A 13,843-nucleotide genomic window follows, 5' to 3' on the forward strand; every position below is an offset into this window, starting at 1 on the left:
CCAGCAGGTCTGGCAGCATCTGTAAAGGGAAAAACAGAGTTAACGTTTTGGGTCCAGCAACCCTTACTCAGAACTGATGGTGGCTGGAAAAACGTCAGTTTATATGCAGAAAGAAAGGGAGGGTGATGGGGTAGGGAGTAAACGATAGGATAGAGCCTAAAGAGAGAGAAGAGCAGTTGGACAGACAAAGAGTTGATAACGATTAGGCTGGGAGGGTGAATGGTTGTTAGTGGAGACTACTAGTGACTAACAACAGGTGGTATGTAATGGCAGGTTATGTGGTAACAAGGCCTGGTGTGTGGGGTAGGGGACTGGAAGAGTTTAAGCGCTAAAACTATTGAACTCAATATTGAGTCTGCAGGGCTGCAGGGTCCCTTTTTAGGGCCTAAACTTTCCCATGTCCCAGCCCCCTACCCCACACACCAGCCCTTGTTACCACATAGCCTGCCACTACACACCCCCTGTTGTTAGTCACTAACAGTCCCCATTAACAACTATTCACCCTCCCAGCATGATCGTTAGCAACTCCTTTGTCTGTCCAACTGCCCTTCTCTCTCTTTAGGCTCTATCCTATCATTTACTTCCTACCCCACTCCCCTCCCTTTTTTTCTGCATATAAACTGACATTTTCCCAACCACCATCAGTTCTGAGGAAGTGTCGCTGGACCCGAAACGTTAACTCTGTTTTTTCCTTTACAGATGCTGCCAGACCTGCTGAGCTTTTCCAGCAACTTTGTTTTTGCCCTTGTCTAGGATGCTGAATGATTTATTAACTACTTTTTCCACCTGTCCTGCACCTTTGTTGATTTATGCTCTTGTGCACCCAGGTCTCTCTGCTCCTACACTCCCATTAGAATAATACTTTATACTTTACACTGTCTCTCCATGTCCTTTCTCCCAATAGTATCATCTCATACTTCTCTGTACTGAACATCACCTTCCACTTATTCACCTTTTCCGTCAACTTGTCAATTCATTTTGAAGTTCTACACTGTTCAATCACAGCTTACAAAACATCCAAGCTTTATATCAACCACAAATTTGGAAATTATCCCCTGTACTCTAAAAGCTAGATCATTTATTAGCTTTCCATTTTTAGCTGCCCCTTCCCATAACCTACCATGAGGTCACAATCATCAGTGATGGTCTCTCAGTTGTCAGTGTCAATATTCACCACGTTTATATCTCACTTGCAGGTATCCTTGTGACAGACACATGGATATCTAATAGGTGTTGAACCGGTATCCAGTTCACTGCACAGATTGCACTTGGGTATAAAGCCATCAAACAAGTCCTTCTTTATCCTGTGTATACTTTGTTACCAATTACACCAAAACTTCAGCTCATCTTACAGCACAATTTCTCTGGGTTCTGCCAATTTTGAAATACTGCATGCATCAAAGTTGACTTGTTTTGTCAAGACCCGGCAAATTCCCAGCTGGAATTAAGTTTTCAGCTTAACGACGCTGACATTTTCAATGGTCAGGGAATGATGAACAGAGGAGGTTTAAGGCCCAGGGAAATTTGCTGCAGGTCAAGTTGTGTTTAATCTCAATTCTATATTTGGACTGGACTATCTGCAGTTTAGTAAAATCAGTACCTTGAATTCAAAATTAGGTCTGACTCCAGATGGATCCAAAAATGGGTGGAAAGATAAACGGTGATAACTGCTGACACTTGGAGTAAATGTGATTTCAAATGAACTAATATGTGAGAAACCTCAGGTTACATTGACATGTTGTAACTTTGGCTAGAGGTAATACCATGTAGTTTCAATGGGGCTTTACCCTCTAAGTTTGATTACCAGAACACGAAGAAGTTCTGATATTTGATTGCAAACTGCAAATTCACATTGCATTTGTGTACCAACGAATTCACTTTGCAGATTTTTAAAATTTATATACAAGGGTAGATTCATGTTCTGCTCACGCACAAATTCAGATCTAATAGTTAGCATAGCCTATTAGGGCTGCTGCGTGGAGAGAGACAGTAGGTGGTGAGATTAATCTGAGGGTCACCACACCTGAGATGAGGGGAGAGGTTGAGAACCTTTCAGAGTTGCACCCATCACTCTGCATTACAAGACAGCCATCCAGCTAGCTGAGCTAACCGAACACCACTGGTGACACAAAACTGGTGACAGAAGAAGACACCAGTCAGGAGTGACATCTCTGACTAAAAGTCACATTTACAATTCCAATAGAACCTACTACTTTATAAATGAAAATATCTCTCATGTTATTCGGTTCAGCATTTCTTTTGGGAATAGTATTTATTCTCCTTCATTAAACCACAAATTTATTAGAATAGTATTACACAAAATCTAAATCTTAGATTCCACAGCACATTTTAATTCATAGCTGCAGTAAACAAACAGAAGTGAGGAATTAAAATTAGTGGTGAGGCCTTCAAAGTAATTCAGATGTACATTAGGCAGGGAACATCTGAAAGCAACTATTCATATCCCAACAGGACAAGAGAGATTTAATTCATCTAATGCATTGGTCATACCCTCAATTTAGAGCTTAATATTACCGAGGGCATGGCTTTAGTTCTTTGGCATGTGAGTGAAATGTTGCGTTCAACTGGTGACATTTTGGGTATTTGGATTGACAATGACTCTGGTCATGGCTAATGGATCAAATTAACAGTCGCCGCTGGTCAAAATGGGTGATAGAGAGCTTGACCGAACAGCAAAATACTGCAGATGTTGGAAATCTGAAATAAAACGGAAAATAGAAAACTGGCACCTATTTTATAGAAAAATGACGCCTAAAATTGGTTGAAATATACAACTAGCTCGTGATTTACTCTCATCCCGATCTCTTTTTGATTGTAAAAAATTATCAGTCCTGACATTTACACGTGAATTCACACAAAATGTAATGTTTACAATGCAGTTCCACATAATAATTTTCATACCCTTACACCATGGGCTGGCATGGTGACTCAGTGGTTAGCACTGCTGCCTCACAGCGCCAGGTACCCAGGTTTGATTCCACCCTTGGGCAACTGTCTGTGTGGAGCTTGCACATTCTCCCCGTGTCTGCGTGGGTTTCCACCAGCTGCTCCGCTTTCCTCCCACAGTCCAAAGATGTGCAGGCTAGGTGGATTGGCCGTGCTAAATTGCCCGTAGTGTTCAGGGATGTGTAGATTAGGTGGGTTATAGGGGGATGGGTCTGGGTGGGATGCTCTGAGGGTCAGTGTGTGGACTTGTTGGGCCAAAGGGCCTGTTTCCACACTGTAGGGATTCTGTGATGATTCACCCTAGATGGACAATCAGCATGGTCTGGAACAATACAGTAGGCTCAAGGTCCGAAATGGGCCACTCCTGCTCCTGCATTCCTACATTTACATCCAATGTCAGCAACAAGCACTCTCAAATCAGTTTTAACATGACTATGTGTCAGCTCAAGTTCCATTCTCTTTGTCATAACCACAGGTCACCAATTATTCCATAGTGAAACATTTTCCATTTCCCATATCCATGGCCTCCATACATTACAGACTCAGTGTCAAAATTTGTTTTATCAATAATAATTGGATATAAACCATACAGTTAAGACTTTTACTTAAAAAACAGGAAAATAATGTGTTATTAGATATACACTCCATTTATTCATCTACCCAGAGTATCTAAACTACTAATATGTTATTCACTGGTATCAAGTACTGTGGATGCTTGTAGTGACCATGTCAATATCAATAGCTCTTCAGTGTAAAGGTCTTAGAGAGTTCATGCAACTGGCATTCTACCATCCTACACTCCAACATCAAAATAAAGTGCACAATTAAACCAGATTGCCTGCAGTACGTGTACGAAAATATGCAGCAATATATTGACAAATTGCAAGACTGTAACCTCATTATGGGTCTGGAAATGGTTATAAGTCACTTGGGCATCATGCTCAGTGTCTGTCATGGTATCTGATTACAGCCATGTGCGTGCTTTGTGTTTACAAAGATATTTCACTAAGCACTGAGAACTCTCTATGTGCAATGTGCATGGTCATGGTATCTTCACTTGTGTAATGAACTATGGGACACAATTAAATATCAGATTGATTGAGCTGTACCTGCCTCAATCTTTACATTCTGCATCGGTCTTACAAAGGTCCGTAGTGTTAAAGAGACCTGAAGTTATAACAGCTTTCCAACTTTATTGTAAGATTTTCAATGTGTGTACCCATAGAAATATGTCTCTTCAGTGCTACCAAAGAGATTAGACTTTTGACACCATTATGATTATTAAGTTTAAATTTTGAAATTGACTGCAACTCACTCAGATGAGTTTTCTATGTTTTCCACGGGGACCGTATTATCAGTTTCTGGCTGTGTCTTTTGTAAGAAAAAGTGAGAAGCAGTGGCTTAGGAACTGTCATCCCTTTTTAGCCCATTGGTGTGTTAGACAGAAACAGAGGACAAATCCCCTGGACAGTCTCCCCTCCCTCTAAATTAACTCTATGATGTGAAGCCAAGTAAATGAGGTGATCTCATTGAAGCATTTAAGATTCTGAAAGGTTTGATGGTGCAGACAGACAGGTTCTTTCCCATGGCTGTGAATCTAGAACATGGAAGCAAAGGTTTAGGATAAGGCATCTGAGCTGAAGAGAAAGGTCTCTACTCAGAGAGTTGTAAATTATTGGCATTTTCTACCCAATGGGGTTGTGATTGCTCTTATCCAAGACTGAGATGGACCGATGCTTGATGTCTCAAGGAACCAAGGGAATAAATGGGGAAAGAGGAGCTGAGGAGGAAGATTAGCCATTTTGAATGGTGGAGCAGATTCAAGGGGTTTATGATCTACTCATGTTCTTATTTCTAAAGATCTTTTGTTCTCATTTACCAAGTGCATTTGCCCAGATGTTAATGAGTTGGCTAACTGTCACAAAGCACAGCTCACTTACTTGTATTTTGGCAATGACCAAAGCTGAAATGAATGCTTGTGTTACATATCCTCATTTCCAATTAAAAATTCATTGTGCACTCTACAACTAAGTGAAATAGGTAGAAATTGTCTGATACTCCTTTACCATTGTAAAATTAAAAGTGGATTATTTTTGATTGTTTTGTCCTATGATAAGCACACAACAGCATGAAAAAGACACAACCATGGCCCTTCCTCCAGCTAAATATACAAATTAATTGCCAAGTGAGACATCTTAATAGGTCCGTCTGACATCATACAAAGGCCAGGTGCTGCTGGCATCTTCCTTTCCCCAAGAGGAGACATCGTGCATTGAAGTAGTTGTTATGTCAGAAGATTCTTCGGGTGAGAGATGGACCACCTTGGCAGCCAGTTCCGACGGTACAGTCAGAAAAGGGGCACATCCGTATGCTGAGGCGGCTTGGTAACTTGAGGCAAAATGCATCTCCTCTAGCGGGTGAAGTGGATATGGCTGGCATCCCTGGCTTGACATGCTGTTGCTCCTGTTGGTACTCCTGTACTGAGGCGGAGAGCTGGAGTCAGGACCAGGCAGAGCATGGCCGTTATCTTGTGAAGATTGGCAATTACTTGCGGCTGCCTGCATTTGCTGGAGGGAGTCACAAAGCCCTTCACCCTGGATGACACTGTCTGGAACACTTTCCCATGAATCTCTCTATGTTTGAAAGAAAGGTACATTTTAATACACACCTCATATACTGCAATGAGCCACAGATACCTTCATAAAGACCATGAGACCCATCTTCAAATGTTAAGACTCATCATGAAATATCATACATATAAGCCCCTTACTGATGGTGCTGTTAAGGGATAAATAATTCATCTTCAAAAATTGGATGGGATATATAAATGGGCAACATTGCTAATTTTAGGCCATCACAAGTTAATGGCACGACAGCATGTCAATGCATTAATTGGAACAAATATTGCCTGGCATGCGAGATGAGAATCAGTTGGAAGCATTATGTTTTGTCAATGAAATATGGAACTATTAGAGTTCCATTAAATAAGACTGCATTAAATTGTGAAATAACCATGCAAAACTGTATCGAGTATTTGGATGTATGTAGTCAGAGGAATGAATGAGAGCCTTTAAAGAAACCTCTTACTTTATCACTTTATCTTAATGATTTGCCAGTTATTATCTCAATAAAAGAATTCATCAATATTCAGCAGCAAAGATTTTGATTGACTTTCCCCCAGAAACTGAGTTGTTAAACGCAATAGCTAAACAGAGCCAAGAGAGCTCCAAAGTCCTAAGGGTTCATCTTTTTGTCAGTCTAGAGTTCACCCAATTTCATTCATCCTAATATCAGATATGAAGAAGTCCAGCTGGGCAGAGGGAGAATGCTAGGGAGAGGAAAAGTTGTTGAGGACTTTTGCTCCTGAATCTGTGGGGAGGCAGTGGCATAACTGTAATGTTATTGGACTAGTGATCCAGGAACTCAGGCTAATGTTCTGGGGACATGTTTGAACCCCACCATGGCAGATGATGAAATATGAAGTGAATAAACATTCTGGAGTTTAAAAGAGACAAAGTCATCTAATAGCAACCACGTACTCACTGCCACTTGTGTAAAAACCCATCTGGTTCATTAATGCTATTTAAGGAAGGAAATCGGCCATCTTTACCTGGTCTGGCTTACATGTGACTTCAGGCCTACATCAATATATTTGGCTCCGAACTGCCCTGGTGGGCAATAGATTTTGCTCAATAGTGATGCTCATATCCTATGAACTATTAATAAAAACACTTCCCAACCAGTACTGGAGGAAGTTATGTGTCTGTGTGTGAACACCATCCCAGGACAGGATCTAGACTTGTCTATGTTATCTCTGTAGCTGAGTGATGTTTATTGTTAGAGCTCACATGTAGAAAATGCTTACTGAGATAGCTCCTGGAGTGAGAGTTCCTTTGAATGTTCTCCTGCAAGAAGTGGGGTGGAGCGAATAAAAAATAGTATAGAGATGAGGAAGGAATAGAGTAATTAATTTTTTAGTGCTATTGTGCACATTAAAATTAGGGGTCACAAAATCCAATAAAGAGTTGAGGAGACATTCTGACCCAAGGAGTGATGAGAATGTGGAATTTACTATCATATGGACTAACCTGAGACAAATACTGGATATGTCTTTAACAGGAAGTGAGAGGGAGAAAAGGCATCAAATAAGGTAGGGTTATGCAGTAGGAAATGTCAGCGGGCATCAGTAATGTGTCCACCTATCTTTACTGACCTTATACCACTCTCACCCACAGCTACAAAAGGAACAATCATTCATACAAGAGATAACCGGGGACCTGACATATTGAGCCGAAACACAACAGTCACCAGTTGTGGCAGGTCACTGAAAGGCTGCATGGTCCTGTGAATTTGGAGGTATTTACACTGTGTTGCACCGAGCATTATAGATTTATGGTGTTGATTATAAAACTATATAAAATACAGACACATGGCCACAGGTACACAATATTGATTACAGATATGTGAATACTAAGTAGATCATCGTGTGTGTGTGTGTGCGCGCACGCGTTGCGGGTGGGCTTAAAGATACACAGTGTTCATTATAGATGTATAAACACTGGGTGTAGGTTGACTATAGGCATATAAACACTGTGTAGATTATAGAGACATGGATGTAAGTTATACATAGTGTTTGGTTGTAGATATCTAAATACTGCGTAGATCATAGATAAGTGGGCATGGGTTTTGTATCTGATGGAACATGTGAAGCACAAACAGCAAAATAAGTCAGTTGAGCCAAATGACCTCCTTCTTGCTTCTAAATTCTATGTAAATCTAGTTGTTTAAGTTTTTCCAAGTGACAATGATATAGGCTCAATTCTTCCTTTGATGTAGCTGCACTAGTGACTGTGCACCAATAGCTATTTACCAGATGTCTCATGGCTGGATGAGCAAGATTATCTTGGCAGCAAATAATGTTTTTCAGGTAAGGATTTGAATAGCTCAGCTGCTGTTGTTGTAACAGGAACAGGTGTGTGGTTCTCCGCAAGTGCTGTGGACACTGAGCTACAGACTGACCGACATATTGCATTGTATATACAAATATGCTCAGAGCTGATCCGTGCTTGCCAACTATGTTAAAGCTTGGGGCTTTGTAGATTGCATTGAAAATGGATCTGTATATCTAGTGAGTGATTCGGCCCTGGGTTGCTAACGAGTCTTTATTTAGCTCCATCGTCACATTTAGAAAACTGTTACAACAAACTATTCTTATTTTCTGCTACAAATAAAAATAAGAAACCTCAAGCTGCATTTAGTGGAGACCCGGGAGTGTGAATTATGTGCAGGTGTGACGTGTGAGGGAGGGGAGCCCTCAGTAAAATTGGGTTGGAGTAACTGCATCAGATTCCCAGTGTAGAGAAGACAGTGTTTGCTGGAAAAGCTCAGCAGGTCTGGCAACATCTGTACAGTTAACATTTCGGGTCAAGTGACCCTTCCTCAGAACTCTGATTCTCTCCACAGATGCTGCATCCAGCAATTTCTACTTTTGTCTCTGATTTACAGTATCCGCAGTTCTTTCAGTTTTTTGTTTGTAGGGAAACTTGTACCTGATTAAATTGGGGGGCAAGAAGGGCCTGATGCAAGAATCACACACACTGCCAGTTGGACCCAATTAGGCTCATTACTGAGTCACCTAAAGCCAATCACCCCTGAGCCTGTCAGAATGTGGTGACATTTGGTGTTCGACTGAACTCGCTTGACTTTCTCCTGCTTCCTGAAGGTCGCCAGTAAACTCTGTCAGATTTTCCTGCAGCCTCCTGAGGTCTACTGGGGTTGGGAAATAGGGTGGGGCACAGACACATTTGGCCCAGTATAAGTAGAGGTGGGATCCATTGCACGTGGTGGTAGACCCATCGTTTCCTCTAATCCCACCCTCGTCTCCTTGCAGGAGAACCGCTCTCCGGGAATCCCATTCCTTCTTTTGTCTCCTGTGTCCTGAGATTCTGCATAGATCACGGAGCTGGAGCTCACTGTGTTACCGATAATAACCATCATTCCCAGCGATGGGGACTGCAATAGAAAGTTGTCAGACTTTGATTAACTATCAAATTTTGGAGGTGATGGGGGAGGATATCCACTATCTGGATGTTTAATCACTTGGGCAGTCAGCCAACGGATGCCCTGGCACCAGCCAGTTAAGTGCCTGATCAGCATTTAATTACATCAAGATCTTTCCTCTGAAAGCAACATGGAGATCCTACCAGTTCTCCAACCAGTGGGGAGGGGAGCACTGATTGCAATGAAATCCAGCCAGCCATCTTTCTCCACTGCCCCACCACTCTCAGGTATTTTACACTAACCTGGTGCTTTTCCAAACTTTTCACCATTATGATCCCAATAGGCCTAAAGTTTGTCCTGATCCCTCAGTGAGATCTGAGAGAGTTGGGTATGGGGACTAAGCAAGCAGAGTAGTTTTAGCTTTGGTCAGAGATCCATGGCAGCCATTGCGCGTGCCAGAGCTTGGGACCCCAAACTTTCAGCTCGCAATCCTACATAGAGTCCCAGCCCCTACTTTCGGATGGCCTGTACTATAATCTCTGCTATAGCTGACAATACCTTGTACCAATGCTCTGGCAGTAATTCAAATTAGGGTCAATTAGGTATTTGCACCAAATGAATTCATGTCAATGCAGGCAGTATGGAAGTGTACTGTTTCATCTTTCTCTTTTCATACAATTTAATGCAGTGTCCCAGGTTTTAATTGCACAGAGTCAAAAGTATGAGTCACTTAAGTTAATTATGTGGATTTATACACCTTAGAAACATGTAAAGAAAGCATTCACCACAGAAAGAATACAAACTGAATGGGCCCTAATTATAATGCACATAATGGCTGGTATCTTATTCATAGCATCATTTGTCAACAACACATTTAGATTATCACATTTACCAAGTTGCTGAAGGCATTTAGAACCAACGTTTCTTCACTTTAGTTCCTTTATCTATCTTAAATATTCTTTAGATCAAGAAACCTCTGAGATAACTGTACTCCTCTCACTCCAGTTTCTTGCATTGTCCTGATTTGAATTGCTCCAGCATGGCAGGTGTTCAGGCGTAGAAGCTGGGATATCTTCCCTAAATGTCTACACTTCTCAGCATCACTCTCCTCCTTTGAGACACTCCTTAAAACCTACCACTTCAACCAAGCCTTTGGTTACCAGTCATCACGGGCCAGTTTTCCGTCACTTAGCAGAACAGCTGGAATCAGAAAATTTCCAACTCAGCAGATCCATCTCTGTTAAATTGGCCCCTACTTTACGAATTCACTCAGGTGAGGCAGGATGGGAATGTAGCCAGCTGGTTATAAGCCCTATCCTGGTTCTCTGGGACTCTGACCAAGTTATATAATAGGTTGTTAGGCATTTTAACCCTCATCTTCATCCTCCTCTCACTGCTTATGCTCCTTCCAATTCCTTTTACTTTTCCCATGCCCCTCCATGCCCCATTGCATTCATTATACCTAATCACTCAGTGTACACTATGCACAGAACAAATTACCCATATACTAACCACGATGAATCTTGAAGTGCCAGTAAAAGATATGCATGGAAGCCAAATTGCTGTTCTTACAAAATTATTAAAGTATCAAATAGAGCCAGCCATATATAATTTCAATTACAGAAGCTTTGCCCCACTTTGTACCTCTTGACATTGTCCAAATAAACATGCAGACATCAGGGAAAACAGATCAAAGAAAGAATAACGTGTTAGAGCCTCACAAGATGTCTATCGATCAAATCTAACACTCCATTTCTGCCAGCACAAACAGACCCCAGATGGATTGATCCATTAGTGAGTTATGGGCCTCAGCCAAGCATTCCAAATGAGGCCTTTATGGGTTTGTTTATTTTGCTGACACAGTTGCCAGGTTATAATTATGAACGTTTGATATTTTATAGAGTTATAAAAGCAGCAGGCTTTACAGAACAGATTGCTGAATTGCTGTTGATTTACATCAGCATTTCAATACTTATTGCCATTAAACAGTTCTGTTCATCCTACATACTGGGTGTGTGGGCTTGGGGGAGCACAAAGGGGGAATGAAAGATATGAAGGGGCATGGGTAAAGGTTTTTAAACTTACCTTTCAAAAGGTCTTGAATCCAGACTATGGTTCACGATTCCTCTGAGGCATCCTGAACCACAAGTCCTTGACAGGTTGGTCAAATTCCATGAAAATTGCAGCAGAGTACAAGGTGCCAACCTTTGCAATGCAGCCAGCCTGGAGGTGGATGCAAAGTTCTGGCACATTACCTGTGGCCTTATGCCATTCCAGTGAAAATCAGCAGCACCTGGGAATGGGGATGGGAATTCTATAAACAGATCCCACTGCCATTTGTATAGGCTTCCAGAGTTGGCTGACTATGCAAAGGTCTGAGTTAATATCTGCTTATGTCACCCTGCAATATACTTTGTTTTATAACACTCCAATGAAGCGCTGTTTGATTATATTAAAGGCACTGTGTACAACTAAATTGTTGATGTTCTACATTATTGTGCGGAGCTTTTGAAACTCAGTAAGAAAGCTTGCATGATGCCCAAGGGCCTCTGTACAAGTGGGTGGATTTTAACTGAGTTAAAGTCCCAGTCTAGTTTCAGAAGCAGACATCCATAAGTCAACGAAAAAACTGCAGATCCGAAAATCAGAAACAAAAACAGAAATTGCTGGCAAAGCTCAACAGGTCTGGCAGCATCTGTGGAGAGAAATCTGAGTTAATATTTCAGGTCAAGTGAACCTTCCTCAGAATCCATGAGTCACAATGAGGTATTTGAATTCACAATGTGTCATGGCAGCTTCAAGTCTGAAATCCCCAACTAGAAGCCATTCAGTTCAACCACATGTCTGGACACTTTTGTTCAACATCATTGCCAATCAGAAAACATCAACCAACAACAGCAGGCAAAAGTAAATGATTACATACCAGCAAAAAATGTGATGACTCATTGGGAAAAGGTGGAATGAGAGGTGGAGGGCCCTGTGGCGTGAAAATGGAATTTGCCATGCATGGGAATGTTGGTGTGCGGTAGTCTCCAAATGTTTCTGTAAAGTATGGGTCAAACAGGGGCTGATACCCTGAGACACCCGGTGGATCACATCCAATCGACTTCCCGCTGAGAGAAGATGAATATACATCTGCAGTGTACTGCTTAGATGGATGACAATGAGATAGCTCAGAATCTGATAGGTAGGGCCTTCTTACTCCATAATAACCAGGTATTACATGGGAACCTATTCGAAAAGAAAAGATGTGTGCTATTATCCATTGCAGCTTAGCCATGAAATTTACAATTAATAATCACCAGAAAACCTGAATAAGGAAATGAGAGTTTAAGAGCATTCCTTGTTCAAGGAGTCATTGATGAAAATGATTAGTTAAGGGAATCAAAACACCCATTCCACTCCAGTGATGTTCATGTGCACACTTTTGCTTTGATTTTAGCCATTTTAAGAAATTAAGATTTCTGTTAACTCTCATTAGTCAAACGAAAAGCACAAAATAACTATTGTTGCTGGATGTGATGTGAGCAGACCCTGGGATAAATATTGGTTGTGATTTTTTAAATTTATTCTTGGGATGTGGGCATCATTAGCTGAGCCAGCATTTATTGTCTGTCCCTAGTTGCTCTTGAGAAGGTGGTGGTGAGCTGCCTCCTTGAACCATTACAGTCCTACTGTAGGTAGACCCATAATGCTGTTAGGGAGGGAATTCCAAGGATTTTACTCAGGGACACTGACGGAACAGAAGTACATTTCCAAGTTTGGACGCTAAGTGGTTTGTGGGGAGATCTTTCCCATGTATCTGCTGCTGTTGTGCTTCTAGATGGAAGTGGCAGTGGGTTTGGAAGGTGGTGCCTCAGAATGTTTGGTAAATTTCTGCAGTATATCTTGTAGATAGTGCACATTGCTGGCTACAGAGAGTCAGTGGAGGAGGGAGTGGGATTGTTCTGTACTTACATCAGATGCTTTGCAAGTAGCAGTGCCTGAAACAATGGGTCCAAAAATCAAAAGAAATTGGTCACCACTGGTCTCAGATAAATACACTGGGTGGACTACTGATACCAGTCATATCACCACTGCCAGTTCACTGTAATGGGGAAGAGTAATAACAGATCTCCTGTGTCACCAGCTGAAATCCTAAGGTAAATCCCAGGAAATGGGGGACTTTGAGTTGGCTACAGGAAGTGAGGGGAGAGGATTGGTTGCGATTCTCATGGATTCTGCAGGCCATGCTGCCTTGACACGAATATGTTTTGTTTGGTTTTCAAAATATTCTCCAGTGACCAATTGATGGCTACAGAGGTAGCTAATAAATGAGTCCGGTGTCTTCACTTACACTGGGGTCTCGTTTTTAAAAGGCAATGTTCAATAGATATTAGCCTTCTCCTTAACATTCTCATCAAAACATGTCAAATGTTTATAGTGCTGGACAGGGTAGATGATTGAGGCTAGACAGCATAGTACCAGGGGTGTCAGGACATGGGGTGAGGGATTTACCATAAACCATAACATCTACAAGCAGAAGTGGGACATTCAGCCCTTTGAGTCTACTCCATCATTCAATTAGGTCACAACTCCTCAACTCCACCACCCTGCCTTATCCCCTCGATTACCTCTACAATTGTAACTATGACTATGACTTATACAGTTCCTCATTAGCTCGCCAAGCCAGTTGTTCTGTGGTGTGCAGATGTTTTGTTACCCTTCTCGGCAACATCATCAGTGCAACCCCTAATCGAAGCGTTGGTGTTCTGCTTCCTTCCAGATTTGTATGATCCTCTGGTGTGATGGTCTTATTGCTTCCAGTTCTGTTGTGTTAGCAGCAGTCTGTATACTGGGATAACAAGGTGTAGAGCTGGATGAACACAGCAGGCCA

General features: G+C 41.7%; 1 protein-coding gene across 1 annotated transcript in view; it reads right to left on the reverse strand.

Moving 5' to 3' along the window:
- Positions 1-5,120: 5,120 nt before the first annotated feature.
- LOC109914111 (uncharacterized protein C11orf53 homolog) overlaps positions 5,121-13,843 on the reverse strand; it is a 33,141-nt gene continuing 24,418 nt past the window's right edge. Inside the window, exons 3-4 of the mRNA XM_020513681.2 lie at positions 11,891-12,198; positions 5,121-5,600 (exon numbers count right to left, since the gene is read on the reverse strand). Of these exons, the coding sequence (XP_020369270.1) occupies positions 5,163-5,600; positions 11,891-12,198 (746 nt within the window). The 3' untranslated portion in view covers positions 5,121-5,162. The remainder of the gene's footprint in view (positions 5,601-11,890; positions 12,199-13,843) is intronic.

This window comes from Rhincodon typus, chromosome 32 (genome assembly GCF_021869965.1).
Source record: "Rhincodon typus isolate 14 chromosome 32, sRhiTyp1.1, whole genome shotgun sequence".
In the NCBI taxonomy this organism is placed as follows: domain Eukaryota; kingdom Metazoa; phylum Chordata; class Chondrichthyes; order Orectolobiformes; family Rhincodontidae; genus Rhincodon; species Rhincodon typus.